The sequence below is a fragment of the Brassica napus genome, chromosome A1 (assembly GCF_020379485.1).
Source record: "Brassica napus cultivar Da-Ae chromosome A1, Da-Ae, whole genome shotgun sequence".
Classification (NCBI taxonomy): Eukaryota; Viridiplantae; Streptophyta; class Magnoliopsida; order Brassicales; family Brassicaceae; genus Brassica; species Brassica napus.
The window spans coordinates 23695063-23713335 of NC_063434.1; the positions used below are offsets into that span (position 1 = coordinate 23695063).

General features: G+C 34.4%; 3 protein-coding genes across 5 annotated transcripts; 1 reads left to right on the forward strand and 2 right to left on the reverse strand.

Annotated features, from left to right (window-relative positions):
* Nucleotides 1–3105: 3105 nt before the first annotated feature.
* On the forward strand, nt 3106–9206 carry LOC106379534 (reactive Intermediate Deaminase A, chloroplastic-like). Of its 3 annotated transcripts, none has more exons than XM_048737723.1 (6): nt 3106–3897; nt 4143–4258; nt 4359–4403; nt 4779–4852; nt 4943–4992; nt 5104–5420. In XM_048737723.1, the coding sequence occupies exons 1-6, from the start codon at nt 3690–3692 to the stop codon at nt 5196–5198; spliced, it is 588 nt and encodes a 195-aa protein (XP_048593680.1). In that variant the 5' UTR covers nt 3106–3689; the 3' UTR covers nt 5199–5420. The 3 variants fall into 3 exon arrangements, with proteins under 3 accessions (XP_048593680.1, XP_048593681.1, XP_048593686.1); XM_048737724.1 differs by lacking the exons at nt 4943–4992; nt 5104–5420 and adding exons at nt 8753–8802; nt 8891–9206 and having other exon boundaries at nt 3107–3897; XM_048737729.1 differs by lacking the exons at nt 3106–3897; nt 4143–4258; nt 4359–4403; ... (1 more) ...; nt 4943–4992; nt 5104–5420 and adding exons at nt 7471–7942; nt 8082–8197; nt 8281–8325; ... (1 more) ...; nt 8753–8802; nt 8891–9206.
* Nucleotides 9207–9587: 381 nt separating this feature from the next.
* Nucleotides 9588–11641, reverse strand: LOC106346131 (probable inactive serine/threonine-protein kinase fnkC). Its single transcript, XM_013785388.3, has 6 exons — nt 11468–11641; nt 11116–11347; nt 10716–10885; nt 10297–10579; nt 10036–10202; nt 9588–9951 (listed from the first exon to the last, which is right to left on the reverse strand). Exons 1-6 carry the CDS (start codon nt 11592–11594, stop codon nt 9782–9784), a joined length of 1149 nt encoding a protein of 382 aa, XP_013640842.2. The 5' UTR covers nt 11595–11641; the 3' UTR covers nt 9588–9781.
* Nucleotides 11642–12157: 516 nt separating this feature from the next.
* On the reverse strand, nt 12158–14252 carry LOC106346142 (probable inactive serine/threonine-protein kinase fnkC). The gene is made up of 6 exons (XM_013785400.3): nt 14084–14252; nt 13692–13926; nt 13445–13611; nt 12898–13180; nt 12636–12802; nt 12158–12526 (listed from the first exon to the last, which is right to left on the reverse strand). The coding sequence occupies exons 1-6, from the start codon at nt 14205–14207 to the stop codon at nt 12354–12356; spliced, it is 1149 nt and encodes a 382-aa protein (XP_013640854.2). The 5' UTR covers nt 14208–14252; the 3' UTR covers nt 12158–12353.
* Between the last annotated feature and the right edge of the window lie 4021 nt (nt 14253–18273).

Here is an 18273-nt window from a genome sequence, read left to right on the forward strand (position 1 = left end):
TTGAGCATGATCTCCCTTACGCCTTTGTAGAGTTTAGAAGGGTTAGGGAAGCCTTGAAGTATGCCAACCCCACCATAGAATTCTGGTGTAGGAACACAGCAGTAGCCGATGTACTTAAGATATTTGAGGGGGAGAAAAGGAGACTTAAACAGGTGTTAAATGAGCTTCCGGGTAGAGTTTGTCTAACCACCGATCTGTGGAGAGCTATAACCATCGAGGGTTATCTCTGTCTCACTGTCCATTATATAGATGCTGAATGGAACCTTAGAGCTAAGATCCTTTCTTTTTGCGCCTTCCCTCCACCGCACACTGGTACTGCCATTACCATGAAGCTATTGGAGTTGCTAAAAGAATGGGGTCTGCTAAAGAAGGTCTTCACTATAACCGTGGACAATGCCTCTTCCAATGATAATATGCAAGGAGTAATCAAGAGGCAGCTTAAGAAAGATTTAGTCTGTGGTGGAGAGTTCTTTCACATCAGGTGTGTTGCTCATATTTTAAACCTCATTGTACAAGATGGTTTAGCGGTGATAGGTGAGGCGTTAGAGAAGATCAGAGACAGTGTTAAGTATGTCCAGATAACTGAGTCTAGAGAGATATTGTTTCAAGGCTGTGTGGAGTCGGTTGGAGTTCGGAAGAAAGGGGATTTACTTTTGGATTGTCCCACGCGGTGGAACTCTACCTATCTCATGTTAATTAGAGCTCTTCACTATAAAGAGGCATTCAAGAATCTTGCAGAGATTGAGACAAGCTACCAGAGCTTACCTACAGAATCTGAGTGGTTAAGCGATGTCCTATCCATCCCAATAACAACGGTATCATCAGAGTCATCATTCAGTGCCGGAAGTAAGGTTCTCAGCAAATACAGGAACAGACTTCTCCCTTCAAATGTTCAAGCTTTAATCTGCACTAGAAACTGGCTCAGAGGTTTTGAAGTGATTGGTGAGTCTGTTGCATTTATAATCTGATGGATTTGTGTATCTGATATGTGAAATTATTGATTGAACTTCTTGTTTTTGATAGCTGGATGCGATTTAGATGAGGAAGGTAAAGAAGATAAGCAAGATACCAATGTGGAAGCAGAAGGAAGTGGAAGGAAGAAGAGGACCCGACTCAACTAAACCCTAAAGGTATAATCATTAATCTCACTTGAACTGATGTCTGTGATTAAATTTACTGTCATGTTACTTTGTGTGATATGAATCTATAAAATGTTTGATGCCTTGTTGAGTAGTGTTTTATACATTGAACTGATGTTTGTGTGATATGTACTGTCATGTTACTTTGTTTGAACTGATGTTACTGTCATGTTTAAACCAATGTATTTTACTATCTGCTTGTGTGATAACTTATGTGTTTTAATTTGATAGGAGAGGCTGAGAAGATAAAGAAGAGAAGGGCAATCAAAACTTATGCTTTGGATTTTTTATTTTTATGTATGAACCATTATGTATGAACTAATATATGAATTTTCTATGCTTTGGATATGTAAAACTTATGAAACTTAAGGTGTAAAACTTGAAATTTATGTTTTTTATGGATGTTTCAAAAAAAAAAAAGTTTTTTTTATGGATTTAGCATATTAAAGCAGAAATTGTATTTGGGCTTTGTGGAATGCCCATTTGGACTTGGGCCAATTTGGTCTGGACAATTTGGTCTAGTACACTTTGGGCTTAAAAAAATAATATCCATTTGGACTGTTGTGTCCATTTGGACAACCCATTTGGACTTGGGCAGCCCAATTGACATCTCTACTTTGGCCTGACCACCCTCTTCCGTTGCGCCAAAGGAGTTTCACAGATGTCGTATGGACGACGTGGGAGACTACGGCCATGACCAAAATAAGGATTGAGGAAAGAGGTAGGTTTAGGGCTGGGCAAATAAACCGAACCCGAAAACCCGAACCGAATCCGATCCGATAAAAATAAATCCGAACCGATCCGAACCCGATGTAAATACCGAATGGGTCTTGTTTTGTGGTATTTCGGGTTATGGGTATTATCCGAACCGAATCCGAATCTAAATGGATATCCGATAGAACCCGAAACATTCAAAACCTCAAAAAAATCTTGTACCAAACATGATCTCAATTCCTAATATGTATCCAAAATACACTAAGAAATATTGAACATCTAAAATACTTATTTAAAATACACTAAGAAATATTGAACATCTAATACACTAAGAAATACACTAAGAAATATTGAACATTCAAAACCTCAAAAAAATCGTGTACCAAACATGATCTCAATTCCTAATATGTATCCAAAATACACTAAGAAATATTGAACATCTAAAATACTTATCTATTACATGAAGGTTGGTGGTTCTATTACATGAAGGTTGATGGTCAAAGATGGCCGTTGAATCTTGAAGTATTTAGATTTAGATTTTGTTTTCGTTAAACAATGCTTCTCATTTCATGAGAACTTGGTTTTTGTTTTATGCTTTTATTTATTTGGTTTTCTTTTTATCAGTAAATATGTTTACTTTTCGTTTGATTTTGAATGATCACGGTTGATGTTCCTTATTTTTGAATCGATTTTACTTAAGTTTTGGTTACAAAATAGGTACAAATCAGATATTTTAAAACTGAAGAACCGATTTTACTCATGGTAAAAATCAGGTACTTTTAAACCGAAAAACCGATTGGGACCCGAACCCGAAAGTATATTGGGTTGTACCGGTTCTTTAGAGATTTACTAACCTCGACCCGAACCCGATAGAACCCGAACCGGTCCTGAACCGAACTTTCATATAATCTGAATGGGGCTGATTTTGATAAACCCGAAAAACCGAAACCCGATTGGATAAAACCGAAAACCGATTGGGACCTCGAATGCGCATGCCTAGGTAGGTTTAATTCTCATTATTGCTTGCCAAAAAAAAATATCAAAGCCGATTCAGGGACGATGATGGATGGAAGCCCAAGCAATCTCAAATATGTATATATAGTCTGATGGGCTTTTCACCTCCTCATTCGGCCCATACTGTTATAAACTCGGATATAACTCGATAAACCGGCGTTGAAAATTGAAACCTTTCTTTTCTACTCCCTGTAGTTTAAGATTAAACCGGTTTTTGTTTGCCCTCGTAGAGAATAAAATGGACATGTTATGGATAAACTCATGGGCTGTATGGCCCAGTGGGTCTGATGACTATAATTAATTTTTAACTGTAAAATGAAAAATCCGATCGCATCGGTCATATAATCGGGGACGGAAATGTCAAAAACGTTTCCAACAAAGAGTTGGGAGAAGACAAAGGAGGAGTAAAAGATACGACACAAGAACATGTGCGCTAAATCCGAGATCCTCATCCCATCAAGTCTTATAGTAGTACTAAAATGTTTCGAACAAAGAGTTGGGAAGAAGACAAAAGAAGGAGTAAAAGACACGACACGAGAATCATGAGCGTTAAACCCGAGATCCCATCGCGTCTTATAATAATATTAAAACGTTTCGAACAAAGAGTTGGGAAGTTGACAAAGGAGGAGTAAAAGACACGACACGAGAATCATGTGCGTTAAATCCAATATCCCATCGAGTCTTCTAATAATAATAAGTACGAACTATTCTTCTTCGTCTTCAGTCTTCACCTACATTTCTCTCTAAATCTGTCTCTATATACTACTAATTTGCTCCGAGTCCTTTTTGTAACTCTTGACGCTGCCTGAGAGAGAAAGTGAAATGACTTGGTCCGTCATGAGATCCATAAACGCTCCAACACTCGACCTCTCCGCCTCACTTCTTCGCTCTTCCACTCGTACCCCATTGGTCGCCGCTGGTGCAACGTCCACTGGTGTTTCCATTTTCCGAATGTCTTCGAGCTCTCTTCGTTTCGCTTCACTCTCTGTCTCAGCTTCTGCTTCTGATGATAACCACTTACCTATCATTTGTACGTCCTTATAGTTTTGATAGAATGCGTTGACTTTTTTTAAAAGAAATTTTATAAATTAACCCAAAGGAATTAGGATTAGATTACAAACTGACTCGAACAAAATAACCCGATCCTAAAGATTCTTGAACTAGTTTCGCTAAACCCCGGCGTTGACTTTTCTTTTATCTCGTTTATCTTCAATGCATCAAGTTATTATTAGTCTTGGGTCAGTGTGAGAAAGTGTTGAATCTAAAAATGTTCAGGTAAGAAGGAAGTTGTGTCTACAGATAAAGCACCACCTGCTGTAGGACCATACTCTCAGGCCATCAAAGCCAACGGTTTCGTTTTCGTTTCAGGTGTTCTTGGACTTGTGCCTGAGGTTTGTTTCACGTCTTTTTAGTTTATTATGTAACATGCATAGAGTAAATTCACCATTACTCTCCGGCTTCTTAATTTCTCATTTTGTTTCGTGTGTGTAGACTGGAGAGTTTATTTCGGACGACGTTGAAGATCAGACTTACCAGGTGAAGTAGCTTTTAAACTGTCACCATGGTCTTTTTAAAGACTACTTTTGCTTACACAGTACTTTCCCATGCACTTTCAACTTTGTTGTGTTTAGTGATTTTTATCCAAAGTAAATGGGTTCTTAGATTTGCCATAGATGTTGTTTGACCAGTGAAAGGTTAATATGTAATGGATAATATAACTAATGTGCCTAACTCAAGCTGAGTTTAGTCTCTGGAAATTATGAGGTTTTACTTTTGAACTGCTGATTTGGTAAATATTAGTTTTCAAAATAAAGTTCTAGTGTACGTAGCTATATAGCAAGGTTTAATTGCTTCTGTGAGTGCAAAAAAAAAAAAAATATTGCTTCTGTGATTGTTTTTGGAATATCGAAGGTACTCAAGAACATGGGGCAGATATTGAAAGCTGGTGGTGCTAAGTACTGCTCCGTGGTGAAGACAACCATCATGTACGTTTTGTTTCAACAAAGATCATTTATTCACATGATTTTTGAATCTAAAAATACAAAATTTATATCTTTGTTTTTTTTTGGTCACAGGCTTGCTGACTTGGCTGACTTCAAAAAAGTGAACGAAATATATGGCAAATGTGAGTTGTTTAACAAGATACATTAGTCTTCAAATTTTGTTCAAAATGCATAGTTGTAATGGTTTTAAAGTTGGTGGGAAACATTTTGAACTATTTTTCTTTCTGGTGCAGACTTCCCAGATGCTCCTCCAGCAAGATCCACATATCAAGTGGCGGCTTTGCCACTAAACGCCAAGATCGAGATCGATTGTATTGCAGTACTCTAGAACAGCATCAATCTCTGTCAGAACAAATAAGATGAAAGCATGGTTTAGGGGCTTATCTTATCAATTCATCTTAACGTACTTTTCAACCATTAGGTTGTTGCAAAACCTAAAGCCCCTTGGCTTAATCAAGAATAAGTGATTTCCTGTTGACTTGATATGTATTGAGTACAATATTTGATAAGAAACCGTTTAAGATTTAAGGTTCTTATATGGTTTTTTTAATTTAGAATTATATCTCCGTTCGTTTTGAAAGTGAGAGGACAAAAACCGTAACCACGCCAAATGTGACTAAATAGTTTTGATTGTGTTCCCAATCGGAGCTGGTTAAGGAGCTGATTAAGAAGTGATCTCGGTCAAAAACGGATCACGGTTTGAAGTCAGCTCGGTAAGAGGAGATTAAATTCTGTTTAGAGTAAACAAGATTGTTACTTAAAATGCTCAGATTTTTAATATTAGCATTTTCACCAAAAATTATAATTTTTATATATATTCAAAAATATCATTTAATCATAAATTTTCAAATTTGGTTGAAATAAAACAACAATTTTTATATAAACTAAACAAACACTTTTTATTTATTAAAATTTTCTTTTTAATTTATATTATAAATTTATTTATTTTTTAAATCAACGCTTTTTCTAAAAAGTTAGATTTTAACTTTTAGAATAAATTAATTAACAACTATAACATTTTATAAATAAAAACATTGAATAAATAAAAATACTATCATCATTATTATTCAAAATAAAATTTATATAATTTTCATTCATATTATAAATTTTTTATTTAAGTATCATTAGTTTACTAATTATTTACGATAACCATGAATCACTTTTGTAAATATTCATATAGTACTAATTGGATTATGTTTCATAATTTTATTGTCAAAATTTTAAATTTGCTTGTAAAATAATATTCTATTTATTGATTCTCATACAAAGAAAATTAATAGTAGATGCCTACATGGATTCTTCATGATTCTGTTGATGTAGTAACACTTTGGACCTTACAGTTTTTTGGTGAAATTATTCTTCTTAAACAGCTTTTGGTGAAACTTCTTCTTCATTAAAACAGAAGGAATCATGTAATACACTTATCAAAATTAAATAATTTTTTTTTGGAAGATTTTTCTTAGAAATAGAAAGAATCATGAATAATCCATCACCAATGACTCTTTTCGTTTGGGAATCATTAACATTTCAAAAAAATAAAATAGTAAAACTATAAAACATATCCAATTGGATTAAATAAATAGTTATGGAAATTGATCATAAATAATTAGAAACTTCTTCAAAATAATTTCACAACTAATTACTTAACTAATGGCATGTTAACTAATTATTTTAGAATATAAATAAAAATTATAAAAATTTGCTTTTGATTTTTTTTTAAATTATATTTTGGTTTGAATAGTTTCTATTTTTTATTAGTTTTATAGTTATGAAAAAATTTATTTCAAAATTTAAAATTCATTTTATGAGAAAAGTGTTGATTTATATTTTTGCCAAGAAAAACATCAAATTTAAAAGCCATTTTAAGCTTACTATTGTTAGTCAATTGATTTACGTCATGACTAGAATGGTACGACCAACAAAAGAATTATGATTAATATGACTCATTAACAAATGTTGAATATATTTCTTTTTGTTTTCGGGTTTTATTTCAAGAAAATTTGAAAGTTCATGATTTGAATGATATAGTTGATCAAGTCATTGAACATTTTTTAGTTGTTCGATTTGCTTACATGTGATTAATTTTCACCAAATTCATCTCTGAATCACACGACATAATTATAATTTCATCATCACATTTGTAACCTTAATGCATATCAGGGGTGGAAGCGTGTTTAAGGAGTGGGTCAGCTGACGCCATTATTTTTTAAAAAAATATTTATTTTTATTTAAGAAAATTTAAATATTTACTTTTACTTAAATTTTCATTTATCCCATTAAAAATGAAAATATGACCCCATAAAAAAAATTTGACCCACTGCAAAAAGTTTTTGGTTTCACCACTAATTAATATACATTTCTTGGGTGCCAAGGACTGGAAAGAAAGACAAGCAAGAAGAAAGCTAGAGATATGTAGCCACATACCACATACTCCATATGATTTTGCAAAGATGAGTGGTTGCTTAGGCAAGCGACTTTCATAACACACTTGTACATATTCCATATCGATGAGGAATCAAACATGTATTTGTCCCTAGGAATTCACATATCGATGAGAATAAAATGGACATGGCATGGATAAACTCATGGCCCCGTGGGTCAAGAGACTGTTTTATATATAACCTAACTAATGGTGGTAAACTCAGAAATAAATAAAAAACTTTTCGAACAGCCAGGAAGAAGACATAGGAGTAAAAGACACGACACGAGAATCATCTGCGTAAATTCCGATCGGCATAAAGTCTTATAATAATAATACTATTCTTCTTCTTCGTCTTCACCTACCTTTTTCTCTCTCTAAATCTCTCTCTCTTGTACTATTTGGCGTGAGTCCTTTTTGTACCTCTTGACGCAGAGAAAGTTAAATAATTTGGTCGCTCTTCAGATCAATAAACGCTCCAACTCTCGACCTCTCCGTCGCACTTCGCTCTTCTACTCGTACCCCATTGGTCGCCGCAGGTGCAACACTCGCTGGTGTTTCCCTTTTCAGAATGTCTTCTTCGAGCTCTTCTTCTTTCGCTTCACTCTCTATCTCAGCTTCTGCTTCTGATGATAACCACTTACCCATCATTCGTACGTTCTTGAAGTTTGATTTTTTTGAATGCCCGGATCAAAAGCGTTGACTTTTTTTTATCTCGTTTATTGTGAATTCATCTGGTTATTATTAGTCTTGGGTCTGTGTTTGATAGTTTTGAATGTAAAAAATGTTCAGGTAAGAAGGAAGTTGTGTCTACAGATAAAGCACCACCTGCTGTAGGACCGTACTCTCAGGCCATCAAAGCCAACGGTTTCGTTTTTGTTTCAGGTGTTCTTGGACTTATACCTGAGGTTTGTTACTCGCTCGGCTTTAGTTTATCACTTTATTGTATAACCTGCATAAAGAAAATCTTTTTTTTTTTCTGTGAGCGTAGACTGGAGAGTTTATATCGGACGACGTTGAAGATCAGACTTACCAGGTAAAGTAGCTTTTAAACTGTCACATTGGTCTCTTTAAAGATTGATTTTGTATACAGTACTTTCTCACTTGCAGCTGATCTGTTGTGTTTAGTAATGTTGTCTGACAAATGAAGGGTGAAAATATAATAAATGAATAATATAACTAATGTGCCTAACTCAAGTTGGGATTAGTTTCTGGAACTTATGAGGTTTTACTTTTGAACTGCTTGGTTTGGTAATATTAGTCTTCAAATTGCATTTGTTTTTGGAATATTGAAGCTACTCAAGAACATGGGGGAGATATTGAAAGCTGGTGGTGCTAGTTACTGCGCCGTGGTAAAGACAACCATCATGTACGTTTTTGTTTCAACAAAGATCATTTATCCATTTGAGTTTTGAATCTAAATACTTACAGTTATTGATATCTTTTGTTTTTTTCTGTCATAGGCTTGCTGACTTGGCTGACTTCAAGAAAGTGAACGACATATACGGCAAATGTGAGTTGTTTTAAAAAGATACTTTAGTGTTACATGCGTAGTTACTGGTTGTGTAGTGGTTTCTGAACTATTTTTCATTCTGGTGCAGACTTCCGAAATGATCCTCCAGCAAGATCCACATATCAAGTGGCGGCTTTGCCACTAAAAGCCAAGATCGAGATCGATTGTATTGCAGTACTCTAAAACAGCCTCAATCTCTGTCAAAATAAATAAAGAGGAAACCATGGTTTGGGAGGCTTATCTTCATCAGTTCATTCTTAACGTACTTTTTATTTTGTTGCGGATTATAAACCATTAGGTTGGTTGCAAAATCTAAAGCCCCATTGGCTTAATCAAGAATAAGTGATTTCCTGTTGACTTGATATGTATTGAGTACATTATTTGATAAGAAACCCTTTACATGATTTTCAGTTCTTAGATGGTTTTTAATTTAGAATTGTAACATCCTCTTCGATTAGAAATTGACGTATACCTAACCACGCCAAGGTGCTGATTTAAGCTCATTGATGAGCTGGTTAAGTGGTGATCTCGGTCAAAAGGAATCACGGTTTGAAGTCAGCTCGGTAAGAGGAGGTTAAAATCTGTATAGAGTTAAACCAGTTTGTTAGGAAGGTGGACTAATGGTTTGTTTTGTTTTATAATTCTTAAAAAGGTGACTTCTCTGTATGCTTGATGAGACAAGATACTCAACAGAGTTGACATGATCATGAATGACTTTGTATCCTTTCTAATAAAAAAAAGAAAAAGAAAAAAGAAATAAAACTTCATTTCGTTTTCAAGTCAAAGGTGAAAAGGACTAGCCTGTGCTTAAATCTTCAATATTTTGAGATAATTAAGAATAATAACTGACCGGTGATGTTTTGATATTTCTATGAGAACAACAACAAAACAAAACAAAACAAACACTCTTTTTATTATTAGATGGCTCATGAGAAAGCAAAAACATGGAGGCACAACATGTTCCTCGGCTAGAGACAATCTAGTTAGGTAAGTACTTGGTTGAAGAAATGTCCTCGAGTTCGGCCTGAACCATCAACACGTCGTTCACAACAAAACCCTTAGCTGAATCTCTGAGATCGGAGAAAGAGATAAACTCATGGTAACCCCAGCTGTATTCTCCATAACCTGGACCCTGGTACCAGATATCCACTGGCCCAAAAATAAAAAGAAACAATTAGTTATCGCCATGACATGGTATGTCTACATATCGATATACATATATCATTTGCTTACGTTGCCTTTCGATGTTATTGAGTCCACGTTGGTTAAGAACTCGAAGCTTGCCTCGAACATAAATCTTCTCGTAGGGTCTGAATTTCTCATTCACATCAAGGTTAAGATACATGGACAAGGCTTTTCCTGCTCCCGTGCCACGACCACTTGGATTCACTTGTATAGTCCTGATCATCACATTTAATACTTGTTAACTACTACACGTGCCGCTACTCAAGGATCTAAAACAGAGCTTTTCTTTTTGAAATGATGAACACTCACCAAGTTCTCCCTCCAATGGAGAACAGATCTGAGTAGTAAGTATCTTTGAACAGCGTGGAGAATCCCCTAATGGTCCAGGTGAACTTGGGGTTATAGAAGTTGTCAGCAATAGAGAAAAGTTCTGATATTTGATACGTAGTGGGAATGGTCACATCAACACCAAACTCGCAGTGGTCTCCATCGTAGAGGTATCCGTTTGCCGGGTCTTTGAATGTAGCAACAGGGAGGACTTGAGAGAATCCCCACATCGTTTTGAAGACATTAAAACGCCACACATTGGTATCTGAAGTAACATAGCATCATTGTTTTTATACCCGACCCGGACCGCAGTTGAATCAGTAGACCAAATTGATCATGTATAATCCGGTTCCAATGTAAAGAAAATAATTTTTGTTGGTAAAAAGATTTACATTATTTACCTTGGATAGTAAAGTACTTCCTCTCGTTGTTGTTGAATACGTAAAATCTGAGATCTGCGTAAACCTCTTGCTGTCCAGCGACGAGAGTTGAATTGTCTATGGCTACGTAAAGTGAAAGGTACCCTGAACCACTATCCTTCTTGTTACCATTGGGGTACACCATAAGTGTCCTGTATGCATATTGCATTTTGAGATCCATCAGTATATAAGTAGGGACAGTTCCAAGATTTTATAGGTTATAAACATTTTAGTATAGATTTCAATAATTTTTAATATAATTTGGAGGTTATGTTTATTAATTTTTTAAAATTTAGGGATTAAAATGAATGTTTTATTTGGTTATGCCCAGACCAGTCCTGTTTATAAGATGTGATTCAAGCAAATTAAAATATTGAATTACCAGTTGTATCCACCAACTGTAAAAGGACGAGATTGGTATCTCTCTGTGTAAGGTGAGTTAAGGAGCTTGTTGAAAGACTCCATCTTGAGAGAGTATGAAGATGGAATACGATCTCTTAGACCATTCACCGTACTTGAAACTGAGACTTTGTGATCACGTGATGAGATCTCTTGATGTTGATGTAAGTGATCTGCTTCACCCACGTTTGGATTTGGTCCTGCTCCATTCTCCTCTGTTTGGAGACAGAAAATAGAGGATGTTACTTTAAAATGTTTCAATACAGAATCAAAATGACATAAATGGATTTTCTTGAAAAATTGATCAAAATCCAAGAGCAAAGAAGATTGCATACGCTGAAGATTTGTGTTGAAGTCATCTGTGAATTGTCGTAGGAAGGAACTTGCAGAAGAAGATGTAATGAAGATACAACAAACCAAGAGATAAACAACAGAAATGGTGTTTCTGTAGTGACTTATCATCTTTTAAGGTTTTGTTGTGAAAGAGGTGTGCAGAACAGAGACTAGGGACACTTGTATATATAGTGAGAGGTCGATGCTTCGAGATGCAATAAGAACCTAAAAGCTAATCAATGAAAGTTTCACATGATAATGTTAACAAATTTTATTATTTTGACCTAGTTTGCAATGGCAAAATCAACGTCTCTCTCTCACGTTTCATTAAATAGATGTTTATACAGATAAGCCTTTGGATGTAATTATTTTATTCCTCACTAAAACAAATCATTCAGATTTTGTAGAATCAAGTTCGAGTTGTTGTGTTTCAAAGAAAAAAAAGTTTCACATGATAATGTTATTAAATTATATTTCTTTGACCTAGTTTGCAATGGCAAATGCAAAGTGTCTCTCTCACGTTTCATAAAATAGATGTTTATACAGATAAGCCTTTGGATATTATTATTTTATTCCTCACTAAAACAAATCATTCAGATTTTGTAGAATCAAATTCGAGTTGTTGTTTTCACCATTGTTTATATAATATTACACGATCTTTCCATGAACACAAGTAATATTTAAAAAGCATATATTAAATTTTCTTTTATATAGTAAAACGTCTTTTAAAATTATTGGTACATGGAAGAGAAGAGATGATGTTTTGATATATGCATAAGAATACAAACTTCATTTATTGAAGCAAACACAAACTTCTTATTTTAGGTGGTTTTGATGACAAAGCAAACGCACATGTAGTTGAAAGTTCCATCCATGGTTAGATAAAATCTAACTAGGGAAATACTTGGTTGAAGAAATGGCTTCAATTTCGACTTGAACCATCAACACATCATTCACAAGAAAACCCTTTGATGAATCTTTGAGATCAGAGAATGGAATAAATTCATAATAACCCCAACCAGATCCATCTCCATATCCCGGACCATTGTACCAATTATCAACTGCCAAAAAAAAAGAGAAAAAGATCACAAGAAATTAAACAATTAGTCATCCCTCATGTATCTATCTATAGTCATGAATATGTGTAGATAATACATATCATCTGCTTACTTTGCTTTTCGACGCTATTGAAGTTGCGTTGGTTAAGAACTCGAAGCTTGGCTCCAACATAAATTTTCTCATAGGGTCTGAATTTCTCGTTCGCATTAAGGATAAGGAACATGGATACAGCTTTTCCCTTTCCCGTGGCACAACCACCCGGATACACTTTTATATTCCTGATCAACATATGGAATATTTGTCACGACCATGCACTATATATATACATTAAGTAAAGCAAAAGAGCTTTAGTTTTGAAATTGTGTGGACTCACCATCTTCTTCCTCCGATTGAGAACACATCAGAGTAGTAACTATCTTCGAGCAAGGTGGAGAACTTCTGAATACTCCATGTGTACTTCGGGTTATAGAACTTGTCAGTAACAGTGAAAAGTTCTGATTCTTTAAAGACAGTGGGAGTGGTCACATCAACACCAAACTCGCAGTGATCTCCATCGTAAAGGTATCCGTTGTTCGAGTCTTTAAATGTATTAACAGGGAGAACCTGAGAGAACCCCCACATCGTTTTGAAGTAACTAAACCTCCATCCATCGGTATCTGACAAAATACATGGCCATTTTGAGATTTTAGAAACCACAATTTAGTAAGAAATTTTAATAATGTTTTTAATAATTTAATGGTTTATATGGCTATTAATTTTTTTAATAATTTGGGATGCAAAGCTAATGTTTCATATTGCTCCAAACCCGCTCTGCTTAAATACATCACATTTTGTTAAAAGACCACATTTTGTTGTGTTGTTAAAAAAAAAAAAGTTGAAAGACCACATTTTCTTGGGGTGTTTTAGAATTAGAAAAAGACCTTGGATCGTGAGGTACTTCTTCTCTACCCTGTTGAACACGTAAAACCTGAGATCCACGAAAACCTCTTGGTGTGGAGAGAGTGTTGAGTTGTCTATGGCTACATAAAGCGAAAGGAACCCTGCACCATTATCATTCTTGTTCCCGTTTGGGTACACAACAAGTGTCCTGTTTGTTTTTGAGACCCCATAGAAGATTTTTTAGTATATATAATTTGAGTGAAGAACGAATCAGACTATCAAAAGTACCACTTATAGCCAGCGGCTGAGAAAGGACGTGAAACATATTTGTCTGCGTTGGTTGACTTGAGGAGCGTGTTAAAAGACTCCATCTTCAAAGAGTAAGAAGATGGAGGACGGTCTCTTAGACCCTTCACTGTGTTTGAAGCTGAGAGTTTATAGTCACGTGATGAGATCTCTTGTTCATGTTGACGTAAGTAATGCGCTTCTCCCCGGATTGAGTCTGGTACTGCTCCATTCTCCTCTGTTTATAGACAGAAAACACAGTACTTAAAAGATGCACAGCAGAGGATGTGTCACAAATGATTAAAAAGTACAGAGTCTAAACACTAGAAACACACAAATAAAAAATGGTTTATGGAAGTATTGGATCAGATCTAAGTGCAAAAGAGATTGCATACGTTGAAAGTTTTTGTTGAAGCCATCAGTGTATTGTCGTATAAAGGAACTTGAAGAGGCAGAGGATATGAAGAGGAAAAACAAGAGTAAAACAGTAGAAACGGTGTTTGTGTAGTGATTACTCATATTTTAAGGTATCTAGTTAATGAAGTGTAGAGAACATAGACTGGTGAGACTTTATATAGCAAAGTGGGATAGACAGTGATGGACCCATAATTTTTTATTGGAGTTATTATATTTTATTATTTAGGGCCTCACTGGTTTAACTGCAGCGGTTGCGGTTGCGGTTGCGGGAGTTTGCGGATGCGGGTGGTTGCGGTTTCTAGCGGTTTTAAGAGATTTGTACGACTGGTTATGCGGTTAGAAATTTGTGCGTTTGCGGGATACTTATGACTGGTTAACTACCAAATGCAGCAGCAGTTAAATAATAAATTAACAATATTTACATTTTATACAATTATAAAAATATCAAAAATAATAATATTATAATAAATATAAAATTTATATTTAGAAAGTTATAGTTTAAATTTTTTAAAAATATAGAAAATATTTTTATTTTAAAGTTTTATAATATTAATTAAAATTTAATTGATATATTTTAGCATTTTTATAATTTCAGTTTAATTTTTTTATTGAATTTTTTTATTTTTGTATTTATATTGCTTGGAAAAAAAATAATTTTTTTTTATCCTCCCGCAAACGCCCGCAACCGCAAACGCTAGCTGGAACCAGCTTTTGAATTTATGAGGTTCAGAGCGATTTGGAGCGATTTGGAGCGGTTTAGAGCGGTTTGAGCGATTGTTGCAAAACGTCAGCAACCGCTACCAACCGCAAAAGCTGCGTTCGCGGGTGGTAGCGGGAAAACCAGTCATACCCTTAGTTTTATAGCTTTAGAGCATCTCCAACCCTACTCTATTTTTCACTCTAAAATAGAGTTTAGATTAAAAAATGCTCCAATGGCATTCTATTTCTTACTATAATAGAGTGAAAAATAGGTTTACTCCAAATATAGAGTAATTTGTTTTTTTTTTGTTCATCACTCTATTTTTTACTATATTTTAGAGTAAAAAGAAGAGTAAGCCATTGGAGATGGTCTTAGAGGATCTTAACGCTATTTATCCTTTTAATTATTTTTTGAAGGATTTTACATTCTAATACACTTTCAGGGAAATTCTAATTTACCACAAATTTGATACCATTTTAAAATTATTTTTAAAAGATGACTACTTTCATAAATACCTTAAATTTTTGCTGAAAAATACTAAATTATTTATAAATGTTTAATAATCATTTTTAAAAGTGTATAAACTCAATTCTACCCTTTAAATACTAAATTCTAAACAATAATCAATAAACTCTAAACTCAAATGTTAGTGTATTTTTATTGAATGTATTTTTTTTAAATGATAGCCAACATATGGTATTTTAAACAATTTCTCTACATTTTTTTTATCTCTTTAAAACATGATTTATTTTTATTTTAGTCTCTGTGAGTTCATACATTTCACAATCATATGAATAACTTTTTATACGTGGAAGCGATGTGGCTTAGTGGTCAAGAGTTTAAAGGCTTCTATACTAGGTTTGTATTTGATGCAAGCAAATTTTTTTGTTGTGGTCATATGTTGCGGAGAGAGTTTGTCCATCAATTGTAAAACCGTTCAATTGTAAAATAGTGCAATGTGCACACAAAAAAAAGGTGCAATTGTAATCAAATTACAAAAAAAAAAATTGAAAAGAGAAAAGAGAGATTTTTAAAAATGTGGGTTCAAAAGAGTATTTGAAATCGTCTTTTGAGTAAAAGAAGAAAAAGAAAAGGAATTCAAATTTAATATTACCGGGTTCAACTTTGTCATTTAACCAAATGAATTAACATTTAACAACAAAATTGCCTGAAGCAGGGAATAATTGATATTTATAGGGGTGAAGTGAACGTAGGTCCGCCTATGGGGTATAGGTGTTTTTGAATGATTAGTGCATGATTAGAAAACTCCAGATACTTGCGAAATTATTGCATGGCACTGTTGATTCAATTATTATTATTTTATTACGTAACTGTTGTTGTTTTTCTGCCTCGTGTTTGGGATGCAAAAATTAAAAGTTGATTGTCATGATAAGGTGGTTACATTTCCATTGCAAATACCTCACATTGCAATCAAGCTTGTGAAAGGTTTTGGGCTTCAGCTATTTCCACATGGGCCAGCGACAGCAACACTCTCCTTGGGCCAAGAAGACACAAGCCCACTCCAGCTTACTTTACCTAATCATCTACAAAGCATATATAATGTGAAGTATGATGATTAAGGTTAGCAATAAGGAAACACAGAGAACGTTTACGGCAAGAAGGATCAAATCAATCAGTCAATAAGCAAGAGGAATGAGACAACAATACAAGATACATAGCTTAGGCCTAAGTCTATTATCTAAGGGCTTTGTTGTATTCTCTAGCTTGGAGTATTTAGTTCTTTGTAAACAAACTATCTAGCACACTGATTTGGTGTTGCTAGAGTCTCTTTGATCTAGTGAAGTTTGGAAGCAGAAGTTCTCCCACGAGACGTACTGTGCCGAGGGCCGGGAACTCGTTAAATTGATTGTGTTATTACTTTCAGTTTAAACCTAGATCTAAGACATACTTGAAACCTAAGTAACCTAAGATCTATTCTTCTACAAAGCTATATGTTTTCTCTTGTTCATCCTCAATCTACGAAGAAATACAACCCAACCATCCATCTAATTCAAAATACCAGCAATAAAAAAAACTTGTAACGTTTATTAACGTTACTTTTTAACGTTTATTTTACAACCGAGCTATATCGGAGAGAACGACAATCTTGGTTAAATGTTATTATTTTTATTATTATTATTATGAAATAGATTATAAATAGTTATATGCAAATATATATTGATGGAATAGTATATTTTTGAAATTATGCATATCTAATAATATTATGATGAAATGAAAAGAGAATTAAATATGTTGTTAGAATTTTATTATGAAAATACAAAAAAAATAATGTAAGAAACTTTCTAGAGGATGGTTCATTTAAAATATCACACATAAAAAAATTATAACTTCTATTTTAATAATATAGATGCATTATTAGTTCTTAACGTTTGGTTTCTGTTCTCACTATTTCTATGTTTTAGTGTTGTTCTCCGGTTTTGGATAAATGTGTCCATATCAATACACTATTTTATATAGAAATTCATATAAAAAATTATTTAGTTTTCAAAAATAAATTTACGCTTTCTAAGCGCGGTTCAAAATCTAATTGCTCGTTACATATGCATGTGTGGGTACCGTGCGATGTGTGCGCGAATGTTAGGTGGATCTTTGATTAAATAAATAAATGTTGATTATAACTTAAAATGTTGTATTTACGCCTCGGAAGTTCTTATCTTTTTTTCATCTTAACTTACATTTCTATTTTGTCGAAACTCTAAAGACACTAGATCTTAATTAGTAATCTAACAATAAGTCTTCAAGTGGACTTAGTCACCAAATCAATATAAATCATATATAACAAAAAATTTAGTTTGAATAGTCAATTTTTGTAGGATATATGTTAACGAGTTGTTTATTTGAATCAATGATCGAACAATCATACAAGTTGTTATAAACTAATAAGTTTTTTTTTGTAAGACCAACTTTTCATTAAACTTAAATTCCAAGGTTCATAGGAGCCATTACAGAAGATTCATTCTAGAGAGCCTGTTTTGCCAAAACATTGACATATCTGTTCTTACAACGTTGAATCCAGATAAAAGAGAGAGTCAAAAATTGCTGATAAACAAAGTATATCAGCTACAATGCCGTAGAGTTCCGCCATCAGGGGGCCTTTGTTGAGCGCCTTGATTAGTTTGAGTTAATCTGACTCGCAGCATACATGAGCATGACGGAGTCCTTTTTCAATGCTGCATATTAGAGCTTCTCGTATAACCAGTCCCTCTGCTACCAGCGGGGAGTTAACGTAACGACAGTGTGCGAGGAAAGAGTTCATGTCTTCTCCCATTCCTATAACCCAGCCAAGCCGCATCGCCAGGCAGCATCAGATTGGATCAGGGTTGTGTTTGCTCGTCGGTTGGGTTATGGGTGGTGCGTTGCTGCATGAGGTCCTTTGGTTGGGTTCTGTTCTGTCAGCCGTTCTCGAGCCGCAGCTACTGCCTTGGTGATGATCATCTCCGGAGTTGC

What these genes read in the sequence shown, in the direction of transcription:
- LOC106379534 (XM_048737723.1), top strand. Translation starts at nt 3,690, where the DNA reads ATGACTTGGTCCGTCATGAGATCCATAAACGCTCCAACACTCGACCTC. An exon ending in TTGAAGATCAGACTTACCAG is followed by an intron (nt 4,404 to 4,778) that starts GTGAAGTAGCTT and finishes GGAATATCGAAG; the next exon opens with GTACTCAAGAACATGGGGCA. An exon ending in GAACGAAATATATGGCAAAT is followed by an intron (nt 4,993 to 5,103) that starts GTGAGTTGTTTA and finishes TTTCTGGTGCAG; the next exon opens with ACTTCCCAGATGCTCCTCCA.
- LOC106346131 (XM_013785388.3), bottom strand. Translation starts at nt 11,594, where the DNA reads ATGATAAGTCACTACAGAAACACCATTTCTGTTGTTTATCTCTTGGTT. An exon ending in ACAGTTGGTGGATACAACTG is followed by an intron (nt 10,886 to 11,115) that starts GTAATTCAATAT and finishes ATATGCATACAG; the next exon opens with GACACTTATGGTGTACCCCA. An exon ending in TCCATTGGAGGGAGAACTTG is followed by an intron (nt 10,203 to 10,296) that starts GTGAGTGTTCAT and finishes TGTGATGATCAG; the next exon opens with GACTATACAAGTGAATCCAA.
- LOC106346142 (XM_013785400.3), bottom strand. Translation starts at nt 14,207, where the DNA reads ATGAGTAATCACTACACAAACACCGTTTCTACTGTTTTACTCTTGTTT. An exon ending in GAAGTACCTCACGATCCAAG is followed by an intron (nt 13,181 to 13,444) that starts GTCTTTTTCTAA and finishes GTATTTTGTCAG; the next exon opens with ATACCGATGGATGGAGGTTT. An exon ending in CAATAGCGTCGAAAAGCAAA is followed by an intron (nt 12,527 to 12,635) that starts GTAAGCAGATGA and finishes TTTTTTTGGCAG; the next exon opens with TTGATAATTGGTACAATGGT.